At 57.4% G+C, this 26,509-nt stretch overlaps 11 protein-coding genes across 11 annotated transcripts; 3 read left to right on the top strand and 8 right to left on the bottom strand.

The window, feature by feature from the left end:
• Positions 1-224: 224 nt before the first annotated feature.
• BKCO1_8700013 (extracellular serine-rich protein) lies at positions 225-1,698 on the bottom strand (the record flags this gene model as incomplete). Its single annotated transcript, XM_020279641.1, has 3 exons — positions 225-312; positions 371-1,020; positions 1,147-1,698. 3 exons carry the CDS (start codon positions 1,696-1,698, stop codon positions 225-227), a joined length of 1,290 nt encoding a protein of 429 aa, XP_020125476.1.
• Positions 1,699-2,056: 358 nt separating this feature from the next.
• On the bottom strand, positions 2,057-3,745 carry BKCO1_8700012 (major facilitator superfamily transporter; the record flags this gene model as incomplete). The annotated part of the gene is made up of 5 exons (XM_020279640.1): positions 2,057-2,159; positions 2,213-3,153; positions 3,209-3,459; positions 3,516-3,538; positions 3,588-3,745. 5 exons carry the CDS (start codon positions 3,743-3,745, stop codon positions 2,057-2,059), a joined length of 1,476 nt encoding a protein of 491 aa, XP_020125477.1.
• Positions 3,746-4,767: 1,022 nt separating this feature from the next.
• BKCO1_8700011 (uncharacterized protein) lies at positions 4,768-6,855 on the bottom strand (the record flags this gene model as incomplete). Its single annotated transcript, XM_020279639.1, has 1 exon — positions 4,768-6,855. The coding sequence occupies one exon, from the start codon at positions 6,853-6,855 to the stop codon at positions 4,768-4,770; it is 2,088 nt and encodes a 695-aa protein (XP_020125474.1).
• Positions 6,856-7,048: 193 nt separating this feature from the next.
• On the bottom strand, positions 7,049-8,774 carry BKCO1_8700010 (high-affinity nicotinic acid transporter; the record flags this gene model as incomplete). The annotated part of the gene is made up of 4 exons (XM_020279638.1): positions 7,049-7,946; positions 7,999-8,345; positions 8,393-8,509; positions 8,562-8,774. 4 exons carry the CDS (start codon positions 8,772-8,774, stop codon positions 7,049-7,051), a joined length of 1,575 nt encoding a protein of 524 aa, XP_020125475.1.
• Positions 8,775-9,614: 840 nt separating this feature from the next.
• On the top strand, positions 9,615-11,484 carry BKCO1_870009 (xenobiotic compound family; the record flags this gene model as incomplete). Its single annotated transcript, XM_020279666.1, has 3 exons — positions 9,615-9,725; positions 9,779-9,967; positions 10,234-11,484. 3 exons carry the CDS (start codon positions 9,615-9,617, stop codon positions 11,482-11,484), a joined length of 1,551 nt encoding a protein of 516 aa, XP_020125500.1.
• A 458-nt stretch (positions 11,485-11,942) lies between these two features.
• BKCO1_870008 (quinone oxidoreductase) lies at positions 11,943-13,740 on the top strand (the record flags this gene model as incomplete). The annotated part of the gene is made up of 2 exons (XM_020279665.1): positions 11,943-12,415; positions 12,480-13,740. 2 exons carry the CDS (start codon positions 11,943-11,945, stop codon positions 13,738-13,740), a joined length of 1,734 nt encoding a protein of 577 aa, XP_020125501.1.
• Positions 13,741-13,801: 61 nt separating this feature from the next.
• BKCO1_870007 (alpha beta hydrolase fold-3 domain-containing protein) lies at positions 13,802-15,036 on the bottom strand (the record flags this gene model as incomplete). Its single annotated transcript, XM_020279664.1, has 3 exons — positions 13,802-14,797; positions 14,923-14,938; positions 14,993-15,036. 3 exons carry the CDS (start codon positions 15,034-15,036, stop codon positions 13,802-13,804), a joined length of 1,056 nt encoding a protein of 351 aa, XP_020125496.1.
• A 1,305-nt stretch (positions 15,037-16,341) lies between these two features.
• Positions 16,342-20,856, top strand: BKCO1_870006 (pfs domain protein; the record flags this gene model as incomplete). The annotated part of the gene is made up of 4 exons (XM_020279663.1): positions 16,342-16,606; positions 16,657-16,846; positions 16,899-17,927; positions 17,988-20,856. 4 exons carry the CDS (start codon positions 16,342-16,344, stop codon positions 20,854-20,856), a joined length of 4,353 nt encoding a protein of 1,450 aa, XP_020125497.1.
• A 492-nt stretch (positions 20,857-21,348) lies between these two features.
• On the bottom strand, positions 21,349-22,099 carry BKCO1_870005 (gpi anchored cell wall protein; the record flags this gene model as incomplete). The annotated part of the gene is made up of 2 exons (XM_020279662.1): positions 21,349-21,536; positions 21,664-22,099. 2 exons carry the CDS (start codon positions 22,097-22,099, stop codon positions 21,349-21,351), a joined length of 624 nt encoding a protein of 207 aa, XP_020125494.1.
• Positions 22,100-24,237: 2,138 nt separating this feature from the next.
• Positions 24,238-25,198, bottom strand: BKCO1_870004 (nad-binding protein; the record flags this gene model as incomplete). Its single annotated transcript, XM_020279661.1, has 2 exons — positions 24,238-25,037; positions 25,093-25,198. 2 exons carry the CDS (start codon positions 25,196-25,198, stop codon positions 24,238-24,240), a joined length of 906 nt encoding a protein of 301 aa, XP_020125495.1.
• A 184-nt stretch (positions 25,199-25,382) lies between these two features.
• BKCO1_870003 (15-hydroxyprostaglandin dehydrogenase) lies at positions 25,383-26,509 on the bottom strand (the record flags this gene model as incomplete). The annotated part of the gene is made up of 3 exons (XM_020279659.1): positions 25,383-25,605; positions 25,733-26,382; positions 26,456-26,509. The coding sequence occupies 3 exons, from the start codon at positions 26,507-26,509 to the stop codon at positions 25,383-25,385; spliced, it is 927 nt and encodes a 308-aa protein (XP_020125499.1).

The raw sequence follows: 26,509 nt of genomic DNA, 5'->3' as shown, positions 1-26,509 counted from the left end.
GAGTTACTTGGATATGAGTGGTGTGTAAAACTTTGCTCCTATGTTTCTTCCGATGGCTTCTTCGTTTTGGATCTCGTCATTCCGTTCAAGTTTTACGCTATTATGGGAAATAAGCTACAGTACGTCCACAATATCTGCTAACATCTGCACATGATGAAAATGAGAATCATATCGAACTGTGACAAATGAAGGGAAGAGATCCACGTCCTCGCAATCCACACGACCTAAGAACCAAGCTCAAACGGCCCTTCCTTCTTCGCTTGAACCTCCGGCAACATCGGCAACCTCCTGTCCGGCGGCGTAGTCGGTATCCTACACAACAATCAGCACAACATCCACCACAAAAGGGGCCGCACAAAAAAAGACTCACTGCTCCCTCGACAACTCCCCATACGCACTCAACTCACTCACCACCGTCTGCCTCCCCCGCCACGTCGCCACCGGCGACCACGGCGACCCGACCCCATCCGAACTAGCAACAGCACTCCCAGGCAACTCCGACACGACCGCACTCCTCCCACCACCACCACCGTTTCCATCCCCCTCCCCACCACCCTTCTTCTCGCCGCTGCCTCCTCCACCCCCCGCTCCTTCCTGCACGCGCCGCCCCTTGATCCGCCTCCGCCTCAGCGCCCACACCCCTCCCCCAACCCCCGCAACCCCAACAAGACACCCGACCGCAATCCCCGCCGCCGCGCCGGCCGAGACGTGCGCCGACGACGACGAGCCACCACCACCACCACCACCACCCCCAGCACCAGCACCAGCAGTACCAGCAGTACCAGCAGTACCAGCAGCAGCGGTGCCGGAGGAAGCAGACGCCGAAGCGCCCTCCGGCGGCAGCTGCTCGCCGGGGCTCAGGGCGAGGGTGGCTTGGGCGGCGGCGCGCTTCTGGACGGCGAGGTCGGACGGCGCGGCGGGGTTGATGACGCCGACCATCTGGGAGCCGACGCAGGCTCCCGGGGCCGAGTTGTAGAACCACAGCGGCGTGACGCGGTTGATGGCGATGTAGTATGCGGGCTGTGTGTATGTATGTACCTATGCATCAGCCATGTCGCTGAAATCACGTACGCGCGAGGAATTAAGATGCAGGGGTGGGGGGGAATGGGATCATGGGGATGGATGGATGGATGGATGCTGACTGACCAGCTCCGTGATGTTGACCTGGGCGAGGTTGGCGACGACGGGCTTGAAGCCGGACCAGAAGCCGTCGGCGGCGTCGGCCGGGGAGACGAGGGCGTAGGGCGTGCACGGGTAGCCGTAGGCGGCGCGCGCGACCGAGTTGTTGGTCGGCCAGAACTCGAACTTGACGACGTCGCCGACCTGCGCGGTCACGTTGGCCGGCACGAACATGTTGGCGACGCGGTTCACCGTGATGGTGATGGTGGCGGCGGGGGCCTCGCTGCTCGTCGATGTCGAGGAGGCGCCGCCGACGGTTGCGGCGGCGACGTCTTTGGTTGTTGTTGTTGTTGTTGTTGTTGTCGACGTCGTGGGGAGGGTTGTTCCGAGGACTGTGACGTCGTTTTGGGCGGAGACGAGGGCGCGGAGGTACGCCAGTATCAGGGCGATTGCGGCGAGGAGTAGCTGGAACATGGCTTGGATGTCTTGTGTGACGGGGTTGCGGCGAAGCTGAGGGAAAGTTGAGGTGGATACCGATGACCCGGCGCGGTGGCGAAAGGGGAGACAAAGGAATGGCATCGGATTGAGTTGCATCAGGTCTTCACCACGTGCAAGACAATGAAGTGGGTGATGATGACGTGTTGCTGGCGAACAAAGAGCTCAAGCGTTTAACTGATCTTCATCACTTTATGAGAAAGAAAAAGGAGAATGGACGTACATGCAGATGCCACTATCTTGTTCGTTGCACTCTGGTTTTCAACTGGACAGTGAAAATCATATGTCTGTATGTATTCGTCCACATTTGAAATCCAGCGTCTATCTTCAGGTACTTGCTTCAACTGCCCGCGCAAAAAGTCCGTTTATTCGACGTCTCGGTCATGGTACTTTCTTCAATTGCCGACTTGATTTTCATCACAGACTATATCTCATCCAAACTCTACGCGTGTTTCTGATTAGCGTCCACAACAAGGGTTCCCACCGGCGGCGTCCCAGGCTGGGCTTCCCCATCTGCAGACTCCGCCTTCGATTTCAGTTGTTCCCTATTCCAACAGTTAGCAGGTGCACCCTCAGACCATCAGTTCTCAGAACTTACTCCTCCCTATTGTGCAAAAACCTGACAACAAACGTCATGCCCACCGTCGCGATCGTACACGCCAACACAAACGGAAAGCCCTTGGGAAACCTGGGCGCCTCAACCGTCTTGAACACAAGCAGCGGCGTCCACGCCGTGGTGCTCTGCCCAACCGTGTTCATGGCGATGAGCATGAACGACCTCTCGTCCGGGCGGTGGCGCATGATGTCGTTGGCCCAGCCGTACAGCACCGACGACATGGCGACGGACGCGTAAAACGTGTTGAACGCGAACCACTTGGCCGCCTCGGGCACGTCCCACACGCACAGGATGATCATGCCGATGGCGTTCCACACGTACGCGACGGTGATGGCGCCGGCGCGGCCGAGGAAGAGGTCGGCGCCGAAGCAGATGAAGAGGACGTAGAAGATGCCGATGGCGGGCGCGGTGCTGCCGAGCGTGTTGACCGTGGGCGACGGGTACCGCTTCAGGCTCTTGATCCAGAGCAGGTACGCGCCCGAGCTGGTGTTGATGCTGGCGTTCCAGAAGAAAACGGCCCACAACACGAGCACGTACAGCTTCCAGCTCGAGAAGACGTTTTTGACGGTGCGCCACGTCAGCTGGACCGAGCCGCGGGGGCCGTCCTTTTCGAGCCGGCGCTTCGCGAGCTCGATGTCGTGGTCCTTGAGGACGAGCCGGTTCGGCATGTCGGGCGTGCCGGGGAAGATGAAGAAGCCGATGAAGCCCATGAAGAAGGTCATGCAAGAGCAGATGATGTACATCCACCGCCAACCAGACAGGCCGTGGACGCCTTCGAGCGTGCTGGTTGCCGCGCTTTGGATCAAACCCGCCGTCAAGGTGCCGAGCGTGAGCCCGACGTAAAAGACTCCTCCTCTGCGACTGAGTTCATGGCCCCGATACCACGCGCCGAAGACGTAGTGGACTCCTGGGAAGTAGGCGCTCTGCACGTCTCGTCAGAGTGCTGATATCCAACCTGACTTTTGTAGTTGGACGTACCTCGAAGAGTCCGACCAAGAAGCGGTACGCCATCATCTCAGAGTAGCCGTTGGCCCGGTACTGCAACAGCGTGAAGATACCCCACGCAAGGTCCATGCCGGGGAGCAGCCAGTGCATCCGGACCTTGGTGAACAGCCACGCGAACGGGACCTGTCCGACCACCGCTCCAACAATGTACATTGTCTGCAAATGTACTAGCTCGTTACCATGGAAGCCAAGTTCGTCGGAAAGACCTGCGACATATGCATTATCTACAAGTTTGCCGGTCAGCGGCATTCAAACTGAGTTCATGTCAATGGCCACTCACTGATGTTTGCCTGGTCAAGATACCTGTGCCCGTCAGAATTGTCGCTCATTGAACAAATGCGACTGAACTTACTTCAACCAATAGACCAAAAACGCGTACGGCACGATCAAGGTGTCCAGCTTGACAATGAGCTTGCGTTCCTCGGGGGTGTCATCATCCGCGAACCAATTGTACCAGCGTTTCGCGCGCTGAGGCACTATTGATGGCACAATAGATGGTACCGTCACCATATTCGGAAACAAAAGCGCTTCCTTTGCGACGAAGGTGGGGATAGGGTGGTGGTGGTGATACGAGCAAAAAAGCAGGGAAAAGGTCCATTCTTGAGTACTGGTGAGCTTGCCCTATCAGCGACCCTGCCTACCGGGACGAGTGCCTAGCAAAATTATGGGCATGGGGAAGCATCTCATGGCTCCACTCCAACGCGCCATCGTTTGCGGTGCCGAGCATGGCTGCGCTATATGCGGGAGGGATCGGAGCACGGGACGCGCGAGGAGATAATACTCAGAGCGGCCTGGTAAAAAGTATTAGCGCACAATTCCGAGTGCTATGGAGCCTACCTCTCGAGTCAGACTAGCTAGACATTGCATAGGCGCAAGGGGACTATGTGGCAGGGTAGGGTCTTCCAGCCAGTGTTTGGAAGCGCGCTATCGCGTTTTGGGTAATTCGCCATCTCCGCCCACGAGCACACAATAGCAGCCCGGCAATTTGCTAACGAGCCACACGACAAAACGATCGGGTTGTTCCTGCCGTGGATGGTGCTGCGGTGGGTCAGTCTGCGATTACTCGCGGCTTGCCGCTGCCGCTTGGGCAATCACCCGCTCTTACCGTGTCTAGACGTCAAGTTACTCGGTGTTCGTGGGCCTGCTGTCACATGCAGCGTCGATCGTGTATCGTATCTGATGCTCAGCTAAGCCCCAATAACGTGGTCAGATATCAGTAACTTCTGAATACTCAGAATGGGTTTCTTTCTTTTTTTTCAAGTGTCCTATGCAGTTGAATAATACATTGCTCCGCCGTTGACGCCCTGCAGACATTGTCGGAAATTCTGCACGGGTAACAGAACGCCAGCCTTGCGGAAGCGCCGACGGCGTAGTTAGCTGAACATCATGTGCACCATTGTCATACCACTTCCGAGGCGCCCAACATCCAAAGTCCCACAATGAGGGTATACCTGACTCCCATCAGCGCCTAAGCCGAGATCCAATCATCGTTCCGCTCGACCGAGAGTACATGAATCGCAACCCATCTCTCCTCACTCGCTCTGGCTCTTCTTCAACAAGTCGACATAACGACCACGTGGGTTGAGTTTACCGTGGCGATCGTACAACTGATCCTCACTCCCACTTTCTTCTGGTTCTCCATCGGCATCGGACGGATAGGAATCCCACTCCTGCTCGAACTGGTGCAACGCATAGCCGCAGTTCCTCGGGCCAGCCCTCCTCTTGCCCCAAAACTCCATAGTTCCGCCGTACAGGCCAAGTAACTTGCCCGCAATTGAGCCTGGTTCAGAAAACTCCATCTCGCCGTGGCATCCTCCACCAAAGCGAGCGTCACCGTTCTGTTCGTCACGAGCACGCCATTTGAGTGCAACAGTCGTGGGTGAGTAGGCGGTCGGACCAGGGTTCATCTTGATGACTCCCTTGAACGGGCCCCAAGCGAAACTGCCCCAGGTTATTGAAGACCTAGCGTCGCGACAGAGGTACATCTTGAGGTTGTTCTGGCTTTCGAGGAAATCGTCCTCAATTGCCGGGCACTGCATGTCATACACACCAGTGATCTGGCCAATATCCGAAATTTCAGGTCCCGAGCGAACAGAGTTGTTGTAAAAGTTGTTCATAGACTGGATGTGAGAGCCTTGTCTCGCAAGTTCGTTTACGGGCGCAGGCTGTGCATCATGCCATTGCAAGTCCGGTTCCTTCTTGATGTTCTCGTTCTCCTTGATGCTGGTAGTCTCCTTGATACTATCATTCTCCTTGAGTGTTTTGTCTTCAACACCCTTAGCGAACGAAGGTCCTGGATTAGACATTTGCACGACTGGCTCTTTTGCGACGTCCTGCTCATCCATGGATGACGTGTCTTGATGACTGTCAACGGGCGAGTGATGCGGCTCATTCGACTGAGAAGCATCACGAGTGGAGCTCCTGGAGAAAGACCCCGAGAGAAGCCCCCCACCAGCGGGAACCCGAGCAGGAGGTGATCCGTACCATTTGTTGGAGTGGGTATAGTCGTCCCACTCATGTTGGAAGCTCAAGGCATCACGAGGGCACTGACGCACGCCCGCCTGGAGTTTTCCTTCGAAACGGGTGCGGTGTTGGCCGAGACTGAAGAAGGACCCATCAATCCGCCTTGAATCAACAAAGTTCAGCTTCCCGAGCCCGGTAGCAAATTTGACTCGGGATGGGTCACTGGAATCCGTACCACGCCAGGTGAAGCCGGAAATGCCATTGAGAGATGTTGTGTCAATCCGCATGACACCGGAAAAGGGACCGAAGGAGTATGAGCCCCACAGCTCGTCTCCGTCTGGACAGAGGAGCATCTTGTGGGACTTGGGATCCGCGGCTGGCACCGCCAATTGGGTGGTGGTGGCGAGTATAGTGAGGTAGTAGACGCCTTTCTTGTCATCAAATGCACTGGTGGCCTGCTCTTCGGTCGAGGCGACAGTGTTATTCTTCTGTGGTGTTGCTACACTGCGGGCATTGGGCGTCGCCGGCGTCTTCTTCGCAGGTTCCTTCTTCCTCTTCGCAGGTGGCTCGGCCGGCTTGGTCTTCTCCGAGGGTGCGGGGCCTGCCGATGGCTCGGGACTATCTTCACCATTTCTCCTCCTCTTTCTCGCTGGGGTGACGGGCGTGATGTCGGGAGCCGATGCCTTGGCCCTTCTTGTTCTGGCAGGCGTGGCAGGCGTAGCAGCTGTTTTGTCGGTGGGTGCCTTACCTTTCTTCTTCCTCGCTGGGGTGGACGTGGGGTTGGGCGCCGCATCCTTGGGTTTCAAGCCGGCCTCCTTGGCGTTGCGATTGGCAGCAGCGTACTCCTTCTTCAAATCGGCCTCCAACTGCTTGACGTCGGCGGGTACCTTGAGTGTGCCGGTGTTGATGGCGTTAAGCAGACGAAGCTTGGCGGCGTTCTTGTCCTTGGTGTGGGGTAATCCATAGTGCTTGAGTTGGGCGACGTACCAATGCCCAACCTGGTCTTTTTGCCCCGTTTCCGGCTTCTTGGGGAGCAATAGCGCTCGTATTTCGGCCTTGGAGGCGCGCGGGTGTCGGTTGTGGTTGCCGGCGTCGGCGAACAGCTGGCCTTGGTAGGCGAAGCCGTCGCGCATGATGGGCGGAGCGAGATTGGACATGCTGGCCGCGAGGGTGGAAGCGAGCTACAAATTGCCAGTTGCAGAGATGCAGAGTAGGAGAGTGGAGTGGACGAGTGGGGTGGGTTGTGGGGGACTTAAACACGGCGCGACCAGTGATTGATGATTGAACACACGCGCTCACGTGACGTTGGCATTATGTCATCTGCAAACTCTGGTCTTTCCCGTTCCATCTCTACACCTCCGCCCTCTTCCGCAACCCATTGAAAAACTTGCGCTGTCCGCTCATGTCGACATCGTCGTCGGCATACACTTCGCCCTGCTTGGCCGCCTTCAGTCGAAGCCGCCTGATCCTGCGGATATCGTGCTCGAGGTCCTTGGTCAACCACCAGCTCCAAGCAATCGCCAAGCACGTGGACCCGCACATGGCTGCGCAGATGGCGAACGGCACCTTGTACCCGTTGTACGCGTACTTGTCTTGGAACAGCTGGGGCCCCACCACCCCGCCCACTTGGCCAACGCAGTTCTGCAGCGCGAGTCCGAACGCTGCACCTGTCGCCCCGCTCAGCGTCGACGACCGCCATGTAAAGAACGGAACGCAGATTGCCGCGCTCATTGCGTATCCGATCACGATGCATGTGTAGACAGCCACCCTGGATGACACCCCCGCCAAAACGCCGTAGGCGATCAGCATGATCACGTTGATCATCATCACGAACATGGGACGCGTCAGGTACGCCTGTCGCAGGAACCATCCGCAAAAGATGATGCACAGCACCGATCCTGCTGCCGGGGGAATGTTCAGTAGCTGATTGCGCGGAAGCCCTGCATATCCGAGAGCCGTCGTGATGGTAGGAAGCTGCCACGTCAGTCCGTAGCCCGCCAAGTTCATGGTAAAGTGTATGAGCATGAAGGAGTAGGTCCGCAAGTCTTTCAGCGCAGCCATGACCTCGGTCTTTCTAAACGACGGCTCGTGTGTCTTGGGAGCATTGTCCGCCAGCCGCGCCTCCAGATATTCTTGCTCTCGTGGTGTGAGCCAGCTGTTGGATCGCGGCGACTTGGGATAATCCGGGAGCACTGCCCACACCACGCCGCCGAAAAGAATAGTCGCGATGCCCTCCAGCAAATACACCCTACAACCACAGGTCAGCTCCGCTTCAGCAATCTGACACTCGTCTGACTTACCATCTCCATGCGCTAAGACCACCGAGTCCGTTCATGTAAGACACGCCGTACGCAACCAAGGACCCAACGATTCCGGATGTGTTTTGAATGGCGAACATCCACATGAAAGGCTTTTGGATCTCATCCGCTCTATACCACGAACACAGTTGCACAGCGAGACCCGGAAACATGCCGGCCTCCATGGCGCCCAAGAAGAACCGGGCAGTGTACAGGCCTGCTTTGTTCTTGACGGCTGCATGGCAAGCCAGAACGGTTCCCCAGGACACGATAATGCGCGTTTGCCAGTTACGCGGACTCGTCTTCTTTAGGAGCAGGTTGGATGGCACCTCGAACAGGATGTACGCGATCTGTAAGCGTTAACACTGGCTCATAACCCGGAGGTTAACACACGTACATAGTAGATTGACTGCACCCAGTTGTACTCGTTTGCCGACATCTTAAGTTCATTCAACACGTTGCTTGGCTCTCCAACCTGTAGAACCTTTACGCTGGCTGCGTTCGTGTAGTCGATCTGGATCAGACATCAGTTGAGTACATTCGTTCCCTTCCACGGTCGAACTCACGTTTTTGAACAGGTATATAAGGCCGAGAAGCAGGAGGAACTTTCGGTCCACTTTACGCCTGATGGCCCTGTCCTCTTCGGCGGTGAATGAGGCGAGAAAAGCCTTTTTGCCTTCATGACTGCCATCGTGAAACTCGTTGGCAGCGATTGACGATGACGAAGGGCTCTCGACCACTATTGTGTCTGTGGCGGCGGCGGTCTTGCTTTCCGCCATTGTCGATTAGACAAAGAGATTATTCGAGAAGGGTTTGCAGGCCGCAACACGCCGCAAGGTGAGACTCAAGTATGAATACTTTATCATGGATGCCACTCGCTACTCGGCAACCGCTACGCAAGCCGGAAGGACCGACCGTATCGGGGTCGCACCGGCAGTCTTATCGCACCCTCCACTCTTGAATGCCACGGGTTCCAATGAAACAAAAGTCGAGTATACATGTTGCATCGAGGTGCGATTGGATTCTTCGGGCGCGCCGCAGCTTATCAGTGAAAAAAGGCGATCCCATCAACGTCTTGGGCGGGGTTCTGCGTCGACACCTGGTTTGCGCCATCCAATTGGTGTTTCCTCGGCTTTCTCGTGCATCAGCAGATCTTTGGGGTTGATTGCGCCTGTAATATTAGTAAGGCAGCCGTGTTCCAATACCCCGTTAGATAACACCAAACCAGGTGTTAGCGCAAAGCCTTGTTTAGGACGTCATTGCAGCAGTTGCGGGCGCTGGGGAGAAGGACCTCGACGCATGGATCATGCAGCGGATGCAGGCGCTAAAGCGGGGATCCATGAAGCTATATGCCCCCAGTATGGCGTGCTGACTGACTAAGCCGCGATGCAGGAACATTCGAATCCAAGTGTGCGGATAAGAAGGCTGAAAGTTGACCGACGAACTTTGGTTTCCACGGTGTAGTTGAGCGGGCTTAGTGAGAGTTGATTGAATCGCGTTCTTGTCCCACCCCGCCACGTGATCATCACCATACCCCTCCCTACTCCATCCCCACATTAACGATCGTCCTTTCCTGTCAGTTTTCAGAGCTTCGGACGATCCAAACCACAGACTTGACCATGGCCGCGCACACAAACGGTACCAACGGCTACCATGCCGAGAAAAAGCACATCCTGCTCAACGCTTTTGATATGAGCACCGTTGGTCACCTGTCCCCAGGTCAATGGAAGGTCAGTCTGGTTGACTCTTGAGGCGTATCCCGAGCTCACATGTGCTGTTGCAGAATCCCAACGATCGGTCGGCTACCAAGAGGAAGTTGGACTACTGGATTGACTTGGCCAAGCTGCTGGAAGAAGGCGACATCAACGCGCTGTTTCTGGCAGATACATACGGAGGATACGATACGTACGAGGGAAGCTTGGACAACTGTATCAGGAGAGCTGCGCAATGGCCCATGACAGACCCGACAATTGTGAGTTCTTTTACCGTTTCTTTTTTGGGTTGTATGCAGCACGGCGAGTGACAAGGATTCCAAATTTGGACCTAAAAGGAGCTTTTAAATACCGACAAATCTGTCTGGATATTGGAATCAGCTGTCCATGAAAAGTGTGGTGTTCTCTGCGGGGACTTGGAGGACTCAGACCTTCTAACCTGCCGTGGGCGGCAATATCGCTTCAGAGAATACTTACAGCAGTGAGACACGGCTGATTTTCCAAGCAACAACTAACAGTGTGCTAGCCGATTTCCGCAATGGCGGCCGTTACTAAGAACCTAGCATTTGGCATCACCGCGTCGACCACGTTCGAGCCACCCTTCTTGCTCGCCAAACGATTCTCGACCCTCGACCATCTGACCAACGGCCGCATAGGCTGGAACATCGTCACGTCCTGGAAGAAGGCCGCATTCAAAGCCATCGGGCTCGACTCGCCCATCGAGCACGACGAGCGCTACGTCCAGGCCGACGAATACCTGCGCGTGCTCTACAAGCTCTGGGAGGGCTCCTGGAGCGACGACGCCATCGTCGAGGACGCGGCAAACGACACGTACGCGCTCCCCGAGCGCATCCGCGAGATCCACCACCACGGCAAGTACTTCAAGCTCGACACGCGGCACATCACCGACCCCTCGCCGCAGCGCACGCCCTTCCTCTTCCAAGCCGGCACCTCGCCCGCCGGCTCCCGCTTCGCCGCCACCCACGCCGAAGCCATCTTCGTCTCCTCGCACAGCCCGGTCCCGCTCCGGCCCAAGATCGACACCATCCGCCGCCTCGCCGCCGCGCAGGGCCGCGACCCGCGCTCCATCAAGGTCTTCGCGACGCTGTGCCCCATCGTGGGCCGCACCGACGCCGAGGCGCAGGCGAAGCTCGCCGAGGCGCGCAAGTACGCGTCGACGGTCGGCGGGCTGGTCCTCTTCAGCGGCTGGACCGGCATCGACGTGTCGGCGCTGCCGCTCGACGAGGACCTCACGCCCGCGCACTCCAAGGAGGCCAACAGCGTCAAGTCGATCCTGGCGACGCTGACGGCCACGTCCGCCGACGTCCCCAAGGTCACGCCGCGCGTCGTCGCCGAGAAGGCATCCATCGGCGGGCTAGGCCCCGTCGCGGTGGGCAGCCCCGCGACCGTGGCCGACGAGATGGAGCGCTGGGTGCGCGAGGCGGACGTCGACGGCTTCAATTTGGCGCACGTGACGACGCCGGGGACGTTTGTCGATGTCGTCGAGTTGCTCGTGCCGGAGCTGCGGAGGAGGGGGCTGTATCCCGAGAAGGGCGAGAAGGACGGGCTGACGGCGAGGGAGAAGGTGTACGGGAGGGGCCAGGCGAGGCTGAGGCCGGACCATGAGGGGAGCAGGTACATGTATGATGTTTATCAGGAGGATCCGCCGTATGTGGCGCCTGAGACTGCTGGCAAAGGATCACAGGAAGGGGTAGGTGCGAAGCCGGGGAAGCCGGTTGCGTATGATTTGAGGAGACAGCAGGAGCTTGTTGGGTGAGGGTGTGGACGGTGGTGTCTGTTTTTGTGCTTTGGCTTGGCTGAGAAACGAGGTTCGACAGGCGTTGGCGCGAGGACTACTACCTATGCTCACTTGGCCGTCCAAACATGCCCGGCTTGCACACTATTATTCGATTGCTTTTCATGGACATGTTTGCAAGTAGTCGGTCGACGGGCCGGCCTGCACTGGCGAGAGATGGGCCGGATTTACCTAAAAGGGCAATGTCCGCCTTGTGGATGACGTGATTTCGGGTGCATCTGAGGCCATGGTTGCGCTATTCAACACCTCGCGCCTTCTCCCACTTACGCTGCAAATTTGACTCGTACCGGCCGGCAAACCGGCCGTGGGGACCAGAAGCACGCAATCATGCGTCTCGAAAACAGCTCTAGCTCCACGCCGGCCCCCCCTGGTCCTTGACGTCGTCGTCTAGACGCCCGCCGCTTTCCCAAAGAATAATAATGTACCACTTTTCCACCTTTGCGTCGCTCGACCTCTTCTTCCTCTGCGCACTTTTCGCAGCTTTCTCGCTTCCTTTTCTGTTCCTGCGCCAAAGGATGATTGGCCAGGCCGAAGTGCGCGCGCCCGTCTGGGCAAACCTCAAGCGCGAGCTGACTATCGACGACCTGAAGGCCAATGCTGCCGCAAAGGCAGCCGTAAACCGTCATGTGAAGCCATTCCAGTCACTCAAGGAGGGCGGCGGCGTTGTGGTCGACACGACACCATCATCTCCATCACTGGCCAATCAACAGCACTCGACGCCGCCGCCGCCGCCGCCAGACGTCCCGACGATGCAGACGGTCCTCATGCTGTACCAGCCGCGCACCCGCTACGCCCTCACGCCCAAGCACGACATCCCCAGCCTACGCTCCGACGACGAGGTGCTGATCAAGGTGAAGGCGATTGGCCTGAATCCCATAGACTGGAAGGCACCGTAAGCCCCCTCCCACCCCTTTGCAGTACCAGTCCCACCAGCATATAGCTAAACCCCCAACCAGAGACTTCGGCTTCGGCATCCCCACCCTCCCCTACATCAGCGGCCGCGACTTCGTCGGCACCATCGTCGACGCGCATGACCCGTCCTCTCCCCTGCACCCCAGCACTAGTACTAGCAGCAGCAGTAGCTCCGCCTGCCCCTCCCCCAGCGGCACCATCCCCCCCAGCAGCAGCAGCAGCAGCAGCTCTTCTACCACCACCACCACCACGACGAAGGACCAGAAAACCCAAACCCTCTACCTCGCCATCTCGACCGACTACCGCGACCCCCGCAAGTCGGCCTTCCAGCAATACGCCGTCGCCACCGCCCACACCGTCTGCCGGCTGCCGGCCGCGCTGCCCGCCGCCGCCGGCGCCACCCTCGGCGTCGCCTTCGTCGCCGCCGCCCTCGCCCTCGGCGTCTGCTTCGGCCTGGATTTTTCTTCTCGCGTCGACCCTTCCACTTCTTCCGCTTCCGGCTCTGATCCCTCTTCTTCCTCGTCGAGCAGCACCGGCGGATTCCTTGCAACGGCAACAGCAGGCCCCGACTTCCGCGCCCTCCTCGCCGCCATCCCCGCCGCGCGGATCCCGGGCGACTGTCTCGCGGAGGCGCATCTGCATGCAGGAGCTGATGATCAACGCCGGCAGCGGCAACATCAGCGCGCCAAAAAAGGCGACTGGCTCGTGCTGTGGGGCGGGTCGAGCACGACGGCGCGGATCGCGGCGCGGCTGGCGGGGCGGCGCGGGGCGGGGATGCGGGTGGTGGCGGTGGGGGACGTGGTGAAGCATGGGGGGAGGATCGTGGGCGGCGCCGGGGCTGGTGGTGGGGGACGTGGTGGTGGGGATGAGGACGTCGATTTGTGGGTGGATAGTCATGATCCGGAGAGGGCGGCGGAGGTGGTGAGGGGAGTGGTTGGGGGAGATGCGGGTGTGGGGAGGTTTGGGGTGGATTTTGTGGGGAGGGAGACGGCGGCGAGGTTGGCGCGGGCGTTGGATTCGGGAGAGGGATCGGGGCCGCCGGCGCATCTGGTGGGGTTGGCGGCGGGGCCGAAGGGGGTGGGCGAGGGCGTCAGGGTGCATTCGGTGCCGATCAAGCTGTTTCACGAGGTGCCCGAGGTGGGGAGGGCGACGATGGCGTGGCTGGAGCGGCTGTTGGAGGAGGGGTTGCTGACGCCGCCCGAGGTCGTGGTGGAGGAGGGCGGGCTGGCGGGGGTGAATGGCGCGTTGGATCGGATGAGGAGGGGGGAGATTTCCGGGAAGCGGTTGGCGGTGGAGTTGGATTGAGCGGGAAAAAAAAATAAAATGCATAGACAAGGTAGAATGGGAAGGATGTCTGTGTTTTCGGCTAGATCAGCTCCTCCTTCTCCAGCGCGTCCATGATCTCCTGGTCCGTCTTCTCATCCCCCAACATCCAGCCATACGCCCTGACCGCCTCCACGTTCGACTTCGTCGCCGCCTCCAACCCCTTAAACACGGTATGGCCATGCGGCACGCCCGGGGCAACGTCCAGCCTCGTCTCGGTCCCCTTGTCTCTCAGAATGCGCCAATAGACCAGCCCATCATCCCTCAACGGATCGTCGCCCGCCACGCCCACAAACGTCTTCGGGAACCCCAGCGAGTGCTCCTCGCCGGCATTCACCGGGTTCCACTCGGGCGAGGCGGTGTCGGGGGCATAGGCAGCCAAGACGCGCTCCAGCACGGCGGTGCCGGTGATGAGGGCGTCGGCGTTCTGCTCGCGCGAGAACCACAGCGGGCGGTAGGCGGCGGGGACGTGGCGCTCGCCGCCCTCGAACAGGCCGGGGCAGCCGAGGTGCAGGCCGGACAGGGCGGGGGTGCGGCGGGCGGATATCCAGGCCTGGGCGGTGACGGCGGCGAGGTTGGCGCCGGCGGACAGGCCGCCGACGACGAAGCCGGCGGCGGAGAGGTCGACGTCGGGGCCGAGGAGGCGGGAGGCGTCGCCGGCCGGGTCGGCGAGCCACTCGATGGCGTCCCAGACGTCGTGGGCGGCGGTGGGGAAGCGGTGGGTGGGAGCGAGGCGGTAGGTGGGCTGCACGACGGTGGCGCGGTGCAGGCGGGCCAGGACGCGGGCGAGCGGCGACGACTGGGTGTTGTCGCCCCAGACGAAACCGCCGCCGTAGAGGAGGACGATGAGCGGGCTGGGGCGGGCGGGGTCGGCGGCAGCGGCGGGGGGTTTGTGCAGGCGCAGGGGGTTGGTGGTGCCGTCGCGCATGGGGACGGGGATGACGGTGCCTTGGTCGCGGCCGGTGCTGCTGTCCGGGTCGAGGAAGCCCGGGAGTTGGGCGAAGCTGGTCATGTTTTCGAGGTTGCGGGCTTTGAGGTACTGGGTGGGTTGTCAGCCTTGGGGGTTGTAGGATCCATGGTCTGGGTGTTCAATGGTGGCAGAGAGTGCTTTCACTGCAGATGTATGTGCAATCAGGAGACAAGATTTCCGTAGTAAGTGTGTACCTTTGTAAAGTCCGGACTGGCAATGGCGTCAATTGAATGAGTCGGAGCATTTGACCGGGCGGTGACTTACTCCCTGATGCCCAGCTGGGCAACCTCATCGTACGTGTCGTACATGTCGTATGGACCTGAAGTGTGCAGGCTGTGAAGTGTGCATCGTCGTGGGCCAGGCGGCAGTCTTTAAGAACAGTCGGGCGACGGTGGCCCCCGCCGTCTGCATCAGCGCTAAATCCTTCATTGGCCCGACAACCCCACTTCTTCCCTCGCTTTTGCATTGCAGGATCGAGAACCCGTGCGATATGTGTGCATTTGCGCGCGGTATTCGGAGTGATGTCTGGGGTGTTGCGTGAGGTATTGCGGGTGTTGTGGGTGTTGGGCGCCGTGTTCGACGCCGTGCTGACTGCGGTGTTGGCTGCGGTGTTCCTTTTGGATGTAGCCAGCCAATGATGCTGTTTGGGTCCTGTACAGCCCCGCCATGTATCATCATGACTGCGTGAAACCTCGCCGAATGACGTGGACCTGCATGTCCATCACTTGCAGTTTTTCACCACTTGAGAGCATCAAGATATTCCTCTTTCACCACCGCCCTTAACATTATACACACCAGGCCTCCCCTTCGTGACCTTCAAATCCCCCCTCGGCACAATATAAATGCACGAATATGGCCCGTCCCGGCCCTACAACTGCTTACACGTATCGCATGTAGGGTCGATTGGTGACTTGGTGCAGGCATCGTGTTTTTTGCGTCGTCAATGTGACCCGATCAGTGCGGCTCTGCGGAGGAGAAGGAGGCGGTGATGTGATGTCTGGAGCTTTACAGAGGCAGGGCGTGACGATTATCACTTTCCAGTTCAAACCTTGACGAACGGCGCCAAGCTCAGCCTCGTCCAGATCTGCGTCAGGCCATAATCACTCATCTGCCCACTAGCAAATCATCTTGAAGAAGTCACTCGCGTCATTAGGCTATCTCATTGCGTGGTGCCATGTGTTGCGCCCTCACGTGGCTGGTTCGAAATACTGTCCCGGCTTCCCGGTGGTGGTGACGTGGACTGGACGCAGGTCAGCATGCTTTAGGGTCGTAGACGCTATTGCAATAGGCAGCAATGCAAAATCACTCTCCGATACCCCGCTCAAACCGTAAGCCTTGCATTCCCGGTCCAATCAATGCCAATTAACCCGGAATTGGCGTCCTGCATCTACGCCTTGCAGTGCCACAATCAGACGGTCGAAGTCTTCAGCCAGTCGTCTTGCAGTGCCATGTTTCAAAGCTGATCATTAAAGGAACGGGACTCTGTCATTTTCAAAGCCAAGGAACTCACCGTTTTTCGTCTATGCGTTATAAGTCGAAAGTGCACCACCGCTTCTCGCCACTACACAGACCGCTCTCGGCCATTCTGCTCCAGAATTTGTCAGCTTGTCAACATGCAGCAGGCGCAGAAGCCGTCGTCGTGGGAATATGATTTCTCTCGACAGGATTACTACTACTACGACCCGACGGACAACTGCTACGTTTACCAAAATCTCGGTCGAGTGTACCCTGGGCAAAGCGAGAACGCACAGAATGTCTCTACCAGAGTGGAAGGTGGACCACCGGAGCAAATTACGGAACCACCGGCACTGCGAAGCGGAATGCGAGCTCATAGGCGAGTCAGAGGGGGAGCGGGAGAGGCGGAGCGTCTCGATCCTCGTAAGTACAAATTCGGAAGCACGCGAAGGAGTGTAGCTCATCACGCACAGGCTACGTCAAACATTTCCCGGGTCGGGACTTTTACAAAGTTGGGAAGGTATTCAAAGTCTTGTGGCCTGAGCCTGCGAGCAATGCAAATGCAGGAGCGGCGTTTGTCACTGGGGCTTTCAATGAACCAATTCACAACAAAATACGATGGTTTATCGTGATTCGAGAAGGGAGGGATTGCTGTACATGCCTGTAAGTGTGTTGAGAAACACAGCTTTAGAGGTTTACTCACTCAACTACGCAGGTCAATACAGACGTACAACCGCCAGGGTGTTGCCAAGCCGGGTGTGGATAAGACGGAGCATTCTGTAGTCTACACTGGGTCACGACCTCCCGAGATTCCGGAATGGGAAGATCCGCATGGAGAAATGCTTCAGAGCATTCCTATTGTGGCGACCGACCCCACCCAAGCCAGAATGGACGTCATGTCTCGGCTCAACTATGCAAAGCCATATACGGTAGAGCATAACGTCAAGTCTCTTGACTATGGAGTTGTCGCTCCGGGCTGGACTGACTATTTACGCGAAAATTTCCTAAGCGTCCTGCAGCGAGACACACTGAGTCTTGCTTCAACGGTTTCCCTGAACCCCGCGCTCGCATATTCACCTCAAGAGACTCCGGAAGAAGCAACATATCCACCTCAGCAAGGCCATAGCTCAACGGGATATCCGAACGAGCCATGGCCTTATCCCCGCCCGGAACCATATTCCACCTCACAACCCGATGAGGAAGTGGTACATGACCGAGAACGAACCGAACGAAGCAGAAGTCCTCGCCGGCCAAGTGTGGACAATGCAATCGAAAATCACAGACGAAGCCCGTCAGAGAGGCAACAGCCAGCGGTACCAGATAGGTCAAACTCTTCGCAAAAAGCGTCAGATCAAGAGCTTCCAGATGAGACATCTCCACCACCCATACAAGACAACCAAACCCAGGGTAAACCAGGCGTGAAAAAGGCCGAAGCACATGATCGAGGGCAAGCCCATTCAGATTCTGGATATCATACTGGGAAAGGTACAGACACGGAATCTGTCTGCTCAGACAGGTCGACCGGCAGCTCTCTCGGCATCCCTACGGATTTCTTGCATGATCTCATTGCAGACTTAGGGGATAACCTGATCGAGAAAGCCGGAGTGCGTGCATGGGCACCGTGTGCTTTGGCAAGTCAAACTACGGCTGCCATAGAGCGTCACTTGACCCGTCTTCTGAAAAATTACGCAATTGACCTCGAAGACTTTGTTTCGGGATTGGATGAGCATAGTGGTTCCATGAAGTGAGCAGCGGCATGAGCATCCCAACAACGCAATATACCTTGCTAATGTGACAATGAAAGGACTCTCGCCGCATCCAACTCCAGCATGGAAAAAAGAGCAATTCGTATCGTTCGGAGATATCGGCCCAAGATCGCGCTCTATTTGCTCGAAAATGCGCTGTCCCCAAGAAGCCCCGATGCATCAATGCTATCACGCATCCGAGAGTCGGTTACCCAGCTCTCTTTGCCTGAGAAGTTCAACTTGTTTGTTGATGAAAAAGATGATGACGACGAAGAGGAAGCAATCTCGAACATCAGCGCAGCCATAGAATTCCTACTCGCTGGGCCACCGTTCGAGAAGTTGATGACTGATATGCGCCGTACCTTGTACTGTGACGATCAACACCAGATGCAGCACATCAAAGAGGTGATTACAAGCAGTGTCATTGCGGCCGAGCCTTGTCCCGAGTGTTCTTACAACGGAACGACAGTGGACACTCAATGCGAACACCACCCTGTGGACCGACTTTGTCGCACATCGTCCTCGATCGAATGGGATCCCATTGAGTTTCTGGAAACTCAGTACGGTGATTCAAGGCCATCATTGGGAAATATACTTGTTCTGAGTGGCTCAGGCCTCTACGCTCACGCAACCACATGCGGTGATTATCTTCGGTCTGTCTGGCCATCCAACTGCGATATACTTCTGCCTCTGCTTGAAGCATCGCTTCAAAAAACAATCGCACATCTTTCATTGGAAGACGGAGGATCCATCTGCATCAAAGTGGAGACTAGATGGCTCGAGAAAAAGAAACAAAACTCTATCCGAGTCGAACTGGATGCCACAATCGAATTCACTGTTGAGATTGTGCAACAGATCTCATGGCTTGCCGCTGCGCTCAGGGGAGAGCTTTCCGAGGCTGCTGTGTTATATTCAGAGCCAGGAATAACCCAGGAAGCGTCGTTTGAGCAGGGCTCTACCAGCTTCCACATATCCGTCGCCCAACGACCTTTGGAATCCATCGAATCATCATGCTGGTTTCCTCTTTTCAGCGGCGCCAGAATCGCTCGCGGATTTCCCATTCCAGATAGGGGCAATGAATCAGGTCTGGAAATCTCAATCGACATCCTTGCAGCATTGACCGGTGTCAGACACGCCGTGGAATTCCAAGGTGGTGTGGTCTTGAAGGGCTTCTCGACCATGCTCGTACCCACCGCAAGGGTTCAGGATAGGGTTCGATGGCACCTCATACGAAGCGACGATGGCAAATTCCTTTCTTATGAAGATGGGATCCAGCAATGTCCGAACAGATTGATAATTCACGAGCTCGACTTGAGCGCTGTTCGATCTACCAGGACGATCCTCGGCTGGTGTAGCGCGGCCAAACTGTTTCTCGGGAGTGAGACGATCAACTACGACAACCTTCACTACTCTGGCTCCCATTTGAAGGACTTCCATTCGCATCTCAACGTATCTGGAGGATCCTTCGGGTTTTCGCAACTCGGTGTGGGGCAACTCAATGTCGCTTTCGGTGCCAAAGATGGGAAATGCCATTACGAGAGAAAAGGTGGCCCGTACAACACGATTGTTGCCATGGCCGACGACCTGAGAGTACTTCTTTACGATACCGGCGAAGGAAGAGCATGGCTTGTACCAGCATCACATGTGATACTACACATTGCTCAAGCACGGCACCAAGCTGGCTTCTTCGGTGTTGACAAGAGACAAGTCAAGCTGTTCTCGAAGGACACTTCCGAGTGTAGTGCTCGCGAAACGCTCATTAGGGACGCTAGCACCGTGATCATTGCGGACGAGAACTACCGTTTGAGGGACCTCGTTCTCGACATTTGGTCACTGCTGGATTATCTCATCGCACACAAAGAACCCCATGACGCGACTCCAGGGATCGAGCCTAAACTCAGTTTCCGAGAGGAGCTACATGGCTTTGAATTCAAGGACGTTGTACGGCAAAGGTCCCCGTTCGAATTAAAAAGAGGTAGCATCGCCAAAACTAACGGGGGTTGGGTCGACCTTGTTCACGACATCGGCGCTCTCACATTATTCGCCAACGGTTTTGAAGACCTCATCAGACCCTCAAACACTTGTCAGGACTTATGCCGTCACTGGCAAAGTCTTCCCAAAGGGCATGGCTACCTTGCGGTCACAGTGCAGATGTTGAAGGACTTGTACGAGGTTGCTGGCTGTCCACTTGATCGCCGGTTCTTGAGCACTTCATGCTTACAATGGCATCAAAGCTGTTCAATATTTGGACAGTGCAAGGCTGGACAGGCATATCACTGTGGATGCAACCGTCTCAGTCAGGTACTCGGAAAACACCACATGGGCACTATCAACGGGCCTGGCAGTTTGGGGCCCTACGAAGAAGGCGCTGTAATCTTCGGCCAGTCGGGCACTCTCTTGGACAACATTTTCAGCCCGAAAGTCAACCATAAGCAGGGATTCTACAGTCAAGAAAATCAAGATATCAGCATCCGACTAAAGCCAAAAGATAGCGGACCAAGCGAGTCATCAAACTCAGACAGCGGCTCATCTATTCACCATTCAGACGCGAGCGAATGGACGGCTGATTCAAGCATTTCTACCATGCACTCCAATGATCACATTGCTCTTAAGCTCAAGGAGACGAATGTTGCCACAGATCTGGGATGCTGTGATGTTCAAACCCCCTCATCAGAACACGACCAAGAACCGGAGTGTCTGGCACCACAGATGATATCCAATCAGGAAATTGCCAGAGCTGGACCTCAGATCCACGGCATGCTTTCACCCTCGTCGAACCAAGATTCATCAAACAGCACTGTTCGTACGCCAAAAGCGCCACTTTCTTCAAAGCCACAGATTACAGGTGGTGCTGGCTATAGCCTTCGCCGAAAACATGGGCAAAGATATTTGGGTACAGGTTCGAACGCAGAAAGACATATGGCGTAGGAATATGACGTTGCGTTCAATGTTTTCATATGAGTTGACATCAGTTTGAGTTTTTGTTATGTTTTATCGGCGGCGTTTTCAAAAATCCTACAGTCTCTGGTTTCATAATTACTCCCTTCAAAGCAGGCTACAAAGGAGTTGAGTTAAGTCTTTCTACATCTGTTTCATAGATATTGCACCATACTCATGTTGATAGTGGATTCACTTGTCTGGATGGCTACGTGTAGCTTGAGAACTCGTATCCATGCAGAAAACATGTGCCGTCCTCTACGGAGAAAGAAGGGCGCAGTTCTCTTACAATCCATTTTGGCCACAGCACACAGCCTCAGACTGGCCCAATTGCCTTGTGAAAGCTATGTGGCTGAGAAGATCAGCAACAGGTACCTACGTCACGGCACGCACCGAACACAAATGGTCGTGAACGATCATATTACTCATTACACAATAACCAGTCCTTACCCATCAACAAACTCTCGGCCATTTTCCCCCCCTTTAACTGATAACAACATAGAAGCCAATGGGGCACAGGTCGGAGTCCTGGAAGTACTCAAAGGTGGTATCGGAGCTGCACAGCATGCCGCTGACCTCGAGCGAGCCCTGGCCGGCCTGGACACCGCAATCGCCGGCGTTGATGACGTAGGCGTTGCCGGGAGCCAGCACTGCAGGCGGAGAGGGAGGGCCTATAAGAAAAGAAAAAAGCAAACAAGAGTCAGTCATCGGTCACGACATCATCACCCGACGACGAGCAACGGAAACAATCAACCCCCCACTCCCCAGAAGGACAAGAAGGAAAGACGTAAGACTCACTCGGCCCAGCCGGCGGCTGATTATTCCACGTCGTCTGATCCGTCGCGCCGGAGCCGAACGCGTAGCCGGTGAAGGTGAAGTGGCCGGCCCCCTCGTACGTGTAGCTGCTCGTGCGCAGCTGGCTCTGGTCGGGGAAGAAGAACTTGAGGGTGCACGTCTTGCCCGCGGCCGACTCGGGCACGTACAGGTTGAAGATGGTGCAGAAGTCGCCGGGCGTGATCTTGGGCGAGTAGACGGTGCCGTACGCCGTGTCCGGGTTGGATGCCGACACCGGGTAGATGCCGACGGGGAAGAGCCACGCGGCCGGGTCGGCCGGCAGGTAGCCGTCGGCGGGGCAGACGGGGTCGTCGCGCGCGCCGAGGTGCTGCAGGGGGGAGGCGGTGGCGAGGGAGAGGAGGGAGAGGCCGGAGAGGAGGGCGGTGGTGAGGGACTTCATCGTGGTGGTGGGTAGGGTAATGCTGTGTGTGAAATGTTAGGTGGACGAGAGACTCTTGCCGGGCTTGTGCTGGATTGACTGAGGCCTGGCTGATCATCTCAATTTATACGCTGCCCAGCTGTGCCAACGCCGCCAAGTAGGCATCAGTCGTGTGGCAATCCTCCGGAAAGGAGGCTAAAGTGGGCAAGTGTCAGCTATCCGATGCGCATCAGGAGAACTTCTGGAGATGAAGCAGGGTTGCAGAGAGAGCATCGCGGCTCTTTTGCTCTCAAGGGCTGTGGGTAAGCTGCGGGAGTCTGCATGCTGACCGTGTTGGCTAAGCTCTGCCCCGAAACGGACAAGGCTATTGTGACCAAGAACCTGGTAGGTCAAGCTTTCGTATCGAGACATGCTAGTGACGGTGATGGCGGCGGGGATCCGGCATTGTCATGTGGGGAATGCTGCTGTGTTCATGCAAGCCTGCCTTGCTGCACCGCTTTGTCGCGCACGAGTGAAGATAGATTGAAAGTCTCGCGAGGCACTTTGGCAGCGTGACTATCACTCCGAGACAAGTGCTGGGCTAAGCGCTGCGAGTATTCTGGAACCCGTCAACTGCGGGTTGCGCAAAAGAAAAAAGGCCCGACGATCACTTCACGTTCCGGGAGCTTCGCCTAGCCTTGCTGACCAGCATAACCATGGCGGGGTAGTAGGATTGTACGAGCGGACATTTGAATGGGGCATGGCTGGGGCGGAGACAGCTCCATGTTTGGAAATGTGCTCGCTGACCATCTGAGAGGCGGGGTGAAGGATGGGGCGGTGTTCCTGGCTGGAAGGAAGCAGTAAGCAGGCTAACTGGGATCAGCGATGAGCTGTCCCTGGCCGTGGCTTGGCTGAAGTAGCATTGCAGCAACGCTAGAGGCTATTCTTGGTAAGAAGGCTTCGGATCGAAGCCGAGAGCCGCTCTCATCGAGGCGCGCGCCACTTGGCAGCCACCAACACCCGGCACATCCCACGTGTGCCGCCCAATCCAGCCACGAAAGGCAAAGTCCCACTCTACTCAAAAAGGAAAGAGTAAAGAAATATACTTTTTCGTGCGTATCTTGGTCTTCAAGCCATCAACCTCATCATCTGCTCATGTGTATATCCAGGTCGCAAAAGCCTAAACACCCCCAATAAAAGGAGAGCCTCAATAACAAAAGTGATCAAACAACTATACGGCTTGAATCATGCAGCCCGATATGGAGGAAGGAAGAAAGCAAGCCCGTCCAAGTGTAGAGGATGGCTCTCTCACACGATGATACGCATAGCAAGGAACCACGCCATTGACTAAGCGCTGGCAGAATGATATTATCTACCACGGTGAGTAAGAACCAAAGTTAAATCAGGTCTTGAATATGTTTTAGTGTCTGGGGATTCGGTTCTGGGGCTATGGATTATGGTAATCGACGGCGAGGCAAATATATTCTCGCCCAGGACGGTAAGCTTCCAGACTCTGGCTGCAAGCCACGGTCAGTGTGGGATAGTGCAGAATCATGCTCACGGTACTTATGCAAGGCAGCGGATGCCAACGCCGCTCAGCGAGTTGAGAGCCTTTCCAACGAAGTAAGCAGTTTGAGTCTCGGCCCTCGACGCTTCGTCACTGGTCAAGAAAGCAGTAAGCCTTGCATGCAAGAAATACTTCACGTGAGCAAGAGCCAGAGCACCAGCCTTGCAATGCACGTCAGCAAAATGCATCCTTGACCACCACTCGCAGTCTGCAAAGCGCATGCAGCTATACGGGGTGCGAAGATGGAGACACTCGGTATGACAAGAAACATGACGAAAACGAGGCCGCGGATATACCTCATACGGACATGGCGCACCAGGCAATACATGTAGCTGACGATTTTCAGCTCAACCCGGGGACAGAGGTTGATCCTCTCGGGCTTACTTTCTCAGCGGCGAGCAGCGCATTCAGCTCGGCTCACTCTCTTTCCACACACTCGAGATGTCAAGATGGTGCTAGAGAGAAACGAGAAGAGAAGGGGGAAGAGAGAAGAAAGAAGACTCGAAGTGTAGGGCGACTCGTAAAATGTTTTCCATTCCAAGAACCTAGGCATCAGCCAGCGGCCCTTTACACCATCCAAAGTCTACACGGCACACCACGCATCAATGGCGGCTCAGGTGCTGAAGCGCATGCCTCCGTTCGCGCAGACGACGCTTCCAGTGCTCCACCCAGCCTCGGGACTGCATAGCATCACCACGACGCCCGCAATCTCCTCCTCATACGCCGGCCTCCCGCCGGCCTTGGGCGCCGCCTGGACAAACTCATCGCGGTCTATGCCCTTCCTCACGGGGGCCAACGGCGTGTTCTTCAACCACGGGTTGATCATGTTGAAGAAGTCCTCGCCATTCCCGGCATACATGTCCGTCGCGACCGGCCCCGGATTGACGCAATTGACCGTGGCGCGCTCGGCCAGCTCCCTTGCCCACGTCCGCGACATGGCCTCCAGCGCGGCCTTTGTGGCGCCGTAGATGCTCTGCCCGACGAAGCCCAGGCTGCTGCTCACGCTGCTGAGGCTGACGACGCGCCCCGAGCGGTCCGTCGGCAGGTGCGGCTCGACGGCCTGGACGAGCAGCAGCGGGCCGCGGACGTTGACGTTGAAGAGGCGCTCGAAGTGCTTGGGGTCCGTCTCGGCGACGGTCTGGTTGCCGGCGACGCCGGCGTTGTTGACGACGATGTCGACCTGGAACTTGCCCGTCTTGGGGTGCGAGAAGCGGTTTTTGGCCACGTCGACGATGTGCGCCGCGCCCTTTTCGCTGCCCAGGTCCGCTTGCACCGTCGTGGCGCGGATGCCGTGCGCGCGCTCGAGCGAGGCGGCTAGCTCTTGCGTCGGCTCGGCCGACTTGTCCGACGTGTAGTTCATGACGAGCGAGGCGCCTTTGCTGGCGAGGTTGGCGCAGATGGCGGCGCCGATGCCTGCGGCTGGTTAGCGATGGTGCGAGGTAGAGGGGAGCTGGGCAGTGTGTTCTACCCCGCGAGGCACCGGTGACAATGGCCAGCTTGCCATCGAGCTGGCGCAGGCCGGAGCCGCCGGAGAGGTTGGTGGATGCGGTTCTGCCGAATTCGGGGCGCGACATGGTTGTGCAGGGTGGGGTGGACAAGAGGTGAAGGGGAAGAGCGGTGCGGGGTAGGTAGGATGGCGGGGTACCTGGGTCGATTCTTCCTGCAGACGTCACGCCCACCGGAGTCGAGTCGCACGTTCCAGCTGGATGCAAAAATGTACATTCCTACAGTACCAGGTACCCACATGGACGAGGCTACTCAATTGATTGCATCAGGTAACCCAGACTTCTCATGATGCATCATGGCAAAGAGCGGCTCCCACACGGTGACTGAGCGCTTCGTCACTTCGCCATTCCCCATGTCCGGCAACTCGTAGAAATGCAGCTTATCGCCCGACGCTTCCACATTCTTGCCCGTCATTCCCGTCTCGTCGTCCAGGAACAACCTGTACGCCCTCAGCACCGTCTCGACCGGAGTGAGGCTGGACACAAAAAACCGAATCAGCTCCCGTCATCCCGTAGGTACCTAAGAGGGTAGGCAAATACATCATTCCAAAAAAAAAAAAAAAGCAGCAGCGTCGACGGGAAAAGGACCTCAAACGCACTCACCATTCCGCCGACACCGCCTCAATCATCTCCCGCGGCACAATCGGCGTGTCCACGATGCCGGGATGCACGACGTTGACCGCGACGCCATGCCGCCGCATCCACACGGGCGCCGCCGCGCGCACGAACTGCGCGACCGCCGCCTTGGCGCCGCAGTACTCCGGGTACGTCGGGTGCGGGAACACGGCGGCCACGCTGCCCGTCACCACCACCTTGCCGCCCCGCCCCGGCCCCGGCGCCGCCGCCGCGTTCTGCCGCATGAAGTGCACCGCCAGCCGCGTGCCGTACACCACCCCCTTCCAGTCGGCGTCGGTGCACGCGAGGTCCGGCGCGGGCGGGACGTCGTCGATGTTAGTGGTGGTAGTAGCAGCAGCACCGCCGTCTAGCAGGTACGCCGACGACTGATCCACGATGCCCGCGTTGGCGCAGAGCGCGTCGATGCGGCCCCAGCGCGCCCACACGGCCCGGAACATGGCCGCCTGCGAGGCGTACGATGAGACGTCGGCGGCGAAGAAGTGCGCCCTGTCGTCGTCGCCGGCGTCGTCGTTGAGCGAGGCGGCAATCTGCTCGCCGGCCGAGGCGCGCCGCCCGACGACGGCGACTTTGTAGTTGCGCGAGACGAGGTCGCGCGCGAGGTCGATGCCGATGCCGGACTGGTGGCTTTGGGGTCAGTACCGCGGTGGTGGTGGCGGCGAGATGGGTTGGAGGGGCGGGGAGCAGGCGTACGGTGGCGCCCGTCACGATGGCTACTTTCTTCTGTACGGGTCTGGAGTCTCCCAT

The sequence above is a fragment of the Diplodia corticola genome, assembly GCF_001883845.1.
Source record: "Diplodia corticola strain CBS 112549 chromosome Unknown scaffold87, whole genome shotgun sequence".
Classification (NCBI taxonomy): Eukaryota; Fungi; Ascomycota; class Dothideomycetes; order Botryosphaeriales; family Botryosphaeriaceae; genus Diplodia; species Diplodia corticola.
Note: the sequence above shows the minus strand (reverse complement) of the source record. Positions and strands in the feature narration are given on the sequence as shown.